Below are 7910 nucleotides of genomic sequence, written 5' to 3' on the forward strand. Positions count from 1 at the left end.
AAAAAAAAAAAGAAAAGAAAAGTACACATATGCTACATATACCATAACGAGAAACGGATAGCCTGGGATTCAGTCTTGCTCTCTTCCGCTAATTTACTGTGTGACCTCAGCTAAGTTGGTGTCTTGCTCTGGATTGCTGTCTCCTTCTGGAACCATCTGTAAGATCCCTTCTATGCCTGATGTTCAGCAGCCACAGCCCCTCCACCCAAGCACAGGTCTTAGGCCACAACACCAGCTCTGCTGGAAACGTGTTAGAGATCCAGCGTAGACCAATTCGGATCTGCAGAACCAGAATCCAAAGTTTCCTAAGATCCAAATGCAATTCTTCACGCAGGTTTGAATGCACTATTCTATACTGTAAGGTAGATTGTGTTATAAAACATCATGAGTTGACAAACTCACCCCCATTCCAGACCCCAGCATGCTTGCTTCCATGTGTCATCCAAGGTCCTTGTCTGGAGAAGGTCTGATCCCACCCACCAGACCCCAGCTCTGTGACACAAGACTTGAGAACAGCTGGGCAGTGAATAATTTCTAGCAGGCTTTACTGCTATCTCACGCGGCAAGAGGGCAACAGTGCCAAGTTCAACCATGGGAAGTTCAACCCAGACTCTCAGCCATGGAGAGAGACAGAGACAGAGAGAGACAGAGACAGAGAGAGACAGAGAGAGACAGACTCAACTTCCCTGTCAGTTCCTGCAAGATATCACGGCCATCCAATTTGCTGCTGTCATCTCTATTTGTTTCCTTACATGGAAGCCTTCTCCGAGAGACACTGCTTTGCTCTGGATTCGCTCAACTAGAAACCCCAGCTGGCTGTCTTAAAGGGACTTCCCACGTGACTTTGGAAAGATACCTGGAATTCTTAGTTCCATAGTCTGCCGCTCATCTCTTGCTATTAATTCTTTTCCTTTGCTTTGTCCTTTAACAAACCTATCCATCTAAAACAAAAATATGCTATGGTAGCTCATTCTCCATATGGAACAGGGCTTCTAGAAAGATCTAGGCCACCTCTGGGTGATTACGGCATCTTCTACAAGGAGCTAGAGAAAGAATACACACCACGGGCATTCACTGAATGCCCGGTAACTAATAACAAGGAACAAGTGCCTGGCAGAGAGGCTGCAGGGTCCTCTGAAACTCAGCTGTCTTCCAGAAAAGAAAAATCTTCAATAACTTTAAGAGTCTCTAAGTTTGAAATCTTTAGCTAAAATGGCTTAAAAATACTAATTACGCTCGGAAGTCTAACCAAAGAATGAAGCAAGCATTAGTGGCTCTGGAGAGCCTTCTCTCCTGGAACACTGCCCGCTGGCACTGAGCAGAGCTCTAAAATCAGCAAAGAGGTCACCTCAGAAACCACAGCCCTCCTACCTCCGGCCACCACAGTCATAAGCCAGCCCTCCCTACAAGAAGCTCAGTGTCAACTGGGATGGAATGGACAAGACCTCTCTCACCAGGATCCCCTGGTAGGGTACCACAGGGAGGGTGGGACTAGGTGCCCAGCAAGGTGGGAGAGGCTAGGGCTAAACTAGTCCTGTGGGAAAGAAGTGCAAGCAAGGAAGAAGCCACTCCGATCAGCTTTACAGAACAGACCTTGCTTTCCTCTTGGTGAGCCTTGAGCTGACAAAGTCTCCCTCAGCCAGTAAGGTGTAGAGACAGGCCAGAAGTCTGTCCCTGGCTCTCTATGACACAACTCCCCAGGTCTCTACAGATGAGAGGTGGTCACTTGCTCTGTTATCAGGAAGCCTGACCTGTGTTCTACTGTGGGCTTAGAATGGCTTGCTTTGGTCACATGACCCCCTGTGCGAGGGCGGAGTTTAACTGTCTCATTTCTTAGCAATGTGAGGAAGGGTGGCTAGGTTCTCTCACTGTGGACATGTTTACAGCACATAAGAAAGGGTCTCTCCTCAAAGTGCTCTTGATGTCACACTAGCACACAATAACAAACAAACAAACAAACAACAACAACAACAACAACAAAACTAACAAGCCTGGAAGCCATGCTCTGGAAACCTCTACATACTAAAACCTCCCCACCAGCTCACAACTTCAGGATCACATGACTGTACAGGACCTCATTTCCCTACCAATCATGAGCAGAGACCTGTGAGACCCTCTGCAAGTCATGAGCCACAGCTCTAGACAGCCTCCCTGAGTCAACTGTCAAGATTTCCCAACCCCATGTAGAATGGAAGAAGCAAAGAGACAGAGCTGATCACGCTCTGTCGTGCTCCTTGAATCTTACTTCTCCTGCACTGCAGTCGGTGGGAAGGCCACCGTGAGTAGCATCAGCAGAGAGCAGGACACTTGCCCTTGGGGGTCGCTACTGAGAGCTGACCCTGGTAGACGCTGAGACGCACTGTTTCCAGGATGTGTGTGTGTATGTGTGACAAACTGAGTTCATCAGGCACCCATCAGCAGGTATACCATCTTGTACTTTCATCTGTCCCATCTGGACTATGCCTTCTGTGAGGATGTGGTGGCAAAGCCTGACTCCAGCTATGGTGGCCTGCGCACGCACTCACAGCAGTTCCTTAAGGAATTCTTACAAAGCAAGCAATGAGAAAACCCAAACGGCAAAGATGAGTTGACAAGTCATTTGCTCAATTTCACTGATGGCCATCAAGACTGCCCTTCCAAGCATCCTGGGCTGGACCGGAGAGGAAGGAGAAGACCCTGGGGGTTTGGGAGATTGAAATGTGGGGAAATGGGGACTCACAGCTTGGACCATTTCCTGTACCAAAGAACACTAACAAACTGGCCCTGTTGCCTAGTCAATCCTGAAATGCTGTATGCTGCTCTTAACTGAATTTTCAGGTCAGGATACTTCTGAGAAACTGAGTGGTGTTTGGTTTTGTTGCCTCACTGTGAGGATTAACATTTGCTGAACCCTGACCTATAGAATTCTATGCCACTAACTAGGACTTCTACAAGGGGAAAGTTCCAGACTCTCTCTGGGCCACCTACTTTGTTGAGTGTAAAATCACTTAAGTAAGGCGAGTTGACTGATGGAATAGCCTGTATTTCCTATCTGCTTACATAACTCTGCATTGTCAAAGAGCACTGATAACCAGTGCTGTCGTTTCGCATACCCCTAAGGGCGAAAAACCTCCTCTGGGGCTCTTTCTACATTTGTTTTCAATTGTCAGATTCCCCAGAGGAGAAAAATCAAATCACGGCTGCTATTCCGAACCTCGTGCTCTGGGCAGCCACTCAGGAGACAATAGGACAGCTCCATTTCTGATCTCTCTGAGGTAGGAAGACACCCCATAGCATAAAGGAAAGATGGAACGTGTGTGTGTGTGTGTGTGTGTGTGTGTGTGTGTGTGTGTATACACATTCAAAATATAGGAAAGAAACCCAAAACAGGCTGACGGGAGGAGCTGGGGGTAAGCTGTTTGGAACCATGATGCATTGCAAGGTAACTTTAGTTATTATGTAAGAAGCAAAAGCTTTCCCCAGCATCCCATTCACATATTCATTCAGCAAACATCCATGGGAAAACCATTAAGTGCCAGGCACTGTGACAGGCAGGTAGTAGAACACTGGTCCTCTCCACAGTGCTCCTGCCCTCAGTCTGCGTGGGCCTTTCAACCTCTGCTGTCTTGGGCCTGGTTTAAATGCTCCTCCTCCATGAGGTCACCCCTGACTGACCCCCTACCCAGGATGAAATCAGGCTGGTCTGGTGCATATCACACCACCATTCATATTCTCTCTCTCTAAATCTGCCCCCCAAAACACCCCACCCCACCCCTCTCTCTTTTGCAGCATTTTGTATATGGACTTGGGATATGTGTGTGGGTGTTATGAACACCACAGTGTACACGTGGAGGTCAGAGGACAACTTATGAGAACCAGTTCACTCCTTCCACTATGTGCTTCCTGGGGCTTGATTGTGGCTCTTCGGGCTTGAGAGCAAGCTCCTTTACCCACTGAGCCCCTATCATTTCTCTGACATTTTTTAGACTCATCTGTCTTCTCCATCCCATAGGGAAAAGTATGTAGGTGGGGTCTGCCTCTCCCGTGACTAGTATTGGCTAAAATACAGACCATTAATCAATGCCCTGGAAATAAGTTTTAAGAGCTGGAGCTCATACAGGCAAAAACTCTTAAGCCCTGAATACACTGAAGTATGTACAGGATCAGAGTTCAGCTAACTCTCATCAGAACCCAACGTCACAACTCATTAGCTCTGTCCCTATGCAAGTCCTGTCAGCATAGCACAGAGGTGGCTGGCATAGAGGAGACCTTCAACAGATGGTACCTTCTTGGCCCCACCCGAACCCTAAAGTCTCTCACCATCAAGAAAGCACCCTTAGCACCAACGCAGGACTCAACCGTACAGGAGCTCATTAAGGCAGGACTCAGGCATGGGATTGCAGATGAAACTCTCACCGCCTTTCATTTGATTGACCATAGAACGCTCGGCCCAGCCCTACCCTAAAGATGGAAAACAAATGGCTGTAGTCATGGGGAGAAGATGGTGGAGACAGAGCCAATTCCTCATGCCAAAAAAAAAAAAAAAAAAAGGCATTTGGAGAACACAGACGACTCATACAAAGCTTGCCCTACACTCTACTGTCCACAAGTAACTCTTGAGGGGGCTAAAGGTCTACACAATTGGGAGTAGGACCAGCCAAGGGAAGGCTCCACTACGCAATGAGGCCAGCTCCAAGCCGAGGCCCAGAGGACAGGGCTCAATGCAAAGCCAGGCCACCTACTGTGTGTGCAGTTCAGAAGAGTGTTTTTCTTCTCTAAGTGTCATCTCAAAGCCAAAAGGCTTAACGAGAATGGCGCTAAGGGCCCTTAAAGAGCTGAAGCCGTATTGCATGGGCAGAGTCAGTCCCACCACTGCAATGTCCGCGGTGCTGTTTCCGCACCTCAGATGAAACAGTCTGAGGAAGAATGTATTTCTAGTATTTCCTCGGTCTTTTCAGTGCCCTGGTTCCGCACAGTGCCTGCTCTGACTGCATCTGCAGTTTGAGTAGATAGCACTGTCACCTGTGCACCCAGGAGCAGCGACAGGTTGTCACCTGCCTGGTCGCTCAGGTATTCATTCCAAGACTAGCTCGGTTACTACAAAGACAAATAAATAATACTGCCAAGTAAAACTTACCAAGAAAACAATTCTCTCCTTTGACTGCTTTCTATTGTAATAATAGTAACACTTTTAATGAACTGCTGACCGGCACGGAAGATCAGGCTACTACTGGAAGGAACCTGGGGGCAAAATAAACTGCTTAATTCACAGACAGTGACACAGAGGATAATGTAATCTGCTCAGATTTAACCAATAACGTACTCCACTTTAGGCTTTGTTCTTACGAAAGGCCTAGAACTGATGTTTGATATGCCAGGCTTGCAATGCACCCCACCCCCACTCAAACATCACCCAACATCCAGCTCACTGCCCTACCTATTTTGGAGAGCTACAGAAACAAAGTAATATGAATATAGTCCTTAAACAAAATCTGACTTTAGAGGTCAAACAGTCCAAGCAGTGAAACATTAGCACTCTGGAACTCAGTCCACACTCCAGAAATTTCTGTCTATGTGCACCTGCACTGAAGAGCAGACAGCTCAAAATCTTGCCCAGAAGCCGGGCGTGTGGCGCACACCTTTAATCCCAGCACTCGGGAGGCAGAGGCAGGCGGATTTCTGAGTTCGAGGCCAGCCTGGTCTACAAAGTGAGTTCCAGGACAGCCGGGACTACACAGAGAAACCCTGTATCAAAAAACCAAAAAAAAAAAAAAAAAAATCTTGCCCAGGAGCTCCAGCGCAGACCAGGTAACCCTGGGCAGGGCTTTCAGCACAGGGCTCAGGCCAGCAGCACTAGGAAGGCCTGGACCTTGGTAGATATCATTTCTCAGGCTCCATTCCAAATCAAGTGAAACAGAAACTCTGGGATTTGAGCAAGCTATTTTAACAAGTGCTCAGAATAACCCCAATGCAGGCCAATATTCAAAATTCCTGCCCTGGAGCAGCCAAACACCACAGAACTCAGCTGTCAACTAAGTCTAATGATAATAAAAATTAATAATAATAATAATTAATAATAATAATGGTGGACTAGAGAGATGGCTCAGTGGTTAAGGGTACTGGCTGACTCCTAATATCCGCATGGTGGCTCACTATACTCTGTAACTCCAGGTGGTCCAACGCCCTCTTCTGGCCTCTGCAGGTACTGCATGCACATGGTGCACAGACATACATGAAGGCAAAATACCCACATGCATAAAATAAAAATAAGTAGAATCACTAACCAAAGAGCACGCAGGGACTGGACCTAGGCCCCCTACACACTTGTAACATATATGCAGCTCAGTCTTCATGTGGATCCTCTAACAATTGGAGCAGGGGCTGTCTCTGACTCTGTTGCCTGCCATTGGATCTCTTCCCCTAGCTGGACTGCCTGGTTGGGCCTCAGCAGGAGGGGATGTGCTTAGTCCTATTGCAATTTGAAGTCCCGGGGTGGTGTGACTTCTGAGGAGAAGGGGAAGGGGTAATGGGGGAGGGATTTGAGAGAGTGAAACCAGAAGGAGGGGGGGGGGGGGGCTGCAACCGAATATAACTTAATTAATAAATTAACTAATGAAAAATAAAAATAAGTAAATATCAAAAGAATACATGCACATTTGTATATGCACACACACAAGTGGGGAGAGAGAGGGAGGGAGGGAGGGAGGGAGGGAGAGAGAACCATTCCAATAGACAATGGGGATTAACCACTGCAGTCACTAAATTTAAAAAAAAAATGTAGGAAGACCTTTAAGGAAGATGAAATAAACATGTGGGAACACACGGGACATTGCTCAAGTTGGGATTGTCTGAGCCCTGAATGATAAATTAATGACTGGTCTAAGGGAAAGGGGCTGGTGAAGAAGTCTCCAGCCATGCCCTGACCCCTGCCAGCGGTGAGTGCTTGGTTTCTGCCCAGAGCTACTGTAAGGGCCTCTCTGTTGTCAGGACAGCTGAGTGGGAATGGAGGTCCAGAGAAGCTGGAGATGTAGTCACTGTCAAGTAAGCTTGCTGAGGGCATACAGAACAATGAAGTGGTTTATGGATATTAATTCAATCAGTGGCCACAACATAAAGGGTCATTAAGTTTTTAAATATATGAACAACCATGGAACAAAATGTGCTCATAGGAGACTGGTGTCTTGGGACTACCCCCGCGTGGGGATGCTGGGCTATAGAACATGGAGAAAGTGGGCTGAGCTCTGGTCTGCATACCCCTTCTCTCTGTCCTGAATCTGAATACCATGTGACCAGCCTGTTTCAAACTCCTGCCACTCTGACCCCTTCCATACCCTACACTGCCAACCATGGGGGCAAGATGGAGTGCACCCTCGAACTGTGAGCTGAAATGAGCCTTCCCCACAAGTTCCTCTTGCTTGGGTGCTTTCTCACAGCAACGGGAAACAAGACACTGAGTTTTAACTACTAAACTTTCAATGCAACTATTTGATTCTCAAATGCCTGTTTTTCTGGGGCAAAAGTCTATGTCAAAGTCTAATTTTAGGAGCAAAAAGCAGTCCCCTTTCAGCACATTAGATGATGTTAAACACTAAAAAATACAATAATGCAGTGTCTGCACTGGAGAAGCAAGTTTTCTGTAGAGTTGGACTGTAGTTAAAGAAAGCCCACACATCTTGCTCAGGGCTGGAGAGATGGCTCAGTAGTTAAGAGCACTGGCTGCTCTTCCAGAAGACCCCGGTTCAATTCTCAGCACCCACACGGAGCCTCACAACTCCAGTCCTAGGAGCATCTATGCCCCCTTCTGGCCTACTTGGGCACTGCACACAAGTGATACACAGACAGATATGCAGACAGAATATACATTTTAAAATTTTAATGACCGGAAGAGGGTTGTGATAAAAACTGCATGGTACTGGTATAGTGACAGACAA

At 47.2% G+C, this 7910-nt stretch overlaps 1 protein-coding gene across 4 annotated transcripts in view; it reads right to left on the reverse strand.

Moving 5' to 3' along the window:
- Sergef (secretion regulating guanine nucleotide exchange factor) overlaps positions 1 to 7910 on the reverse strand; it is a 203174-nt gene that overhangs the window by 118923 nt on the left and 76341 nt on the right. Inside the window, exons 10-11 of one of the 4 annotated variants that reach the window (XM_029480147.1) lie at positions 5117 to 5220; positions 4370 to 4440 (exon numbers count right to left, since the gene is read on the reverse strand). The exons of the other annotated variants lie outside the window; for them this stretch is intronic. Coding sequence (XP_029336007.1) covers positions 4392 to 4440; positions 5117 to 5220 — 153 coding nt within the window. The 3' untranslated portion in view covers positions 4370 to 4391. Of the gene's footprint in view, positions 1 to 4369; positions 4441 to 5116; positions 5221 to 7910 lie in introns of those variants that run through there. 4 annotated transcript variants of the gene reach the window in all.

The sequence above is a fragment of the Mus caroli genome, chromosome 7 (assembly GCF_900094665.2).
Source record: "Mus caroli chromosome 7, CAROLI_EIJ_v1.1, whole genome shotgun sequence".
In the NCBI taxonomy this organism is placed as follows: Eukaryota; Metazoa; Chordata; class Mammalia; order Rodentia; family Muridae; genus Mus; species Mus caroli.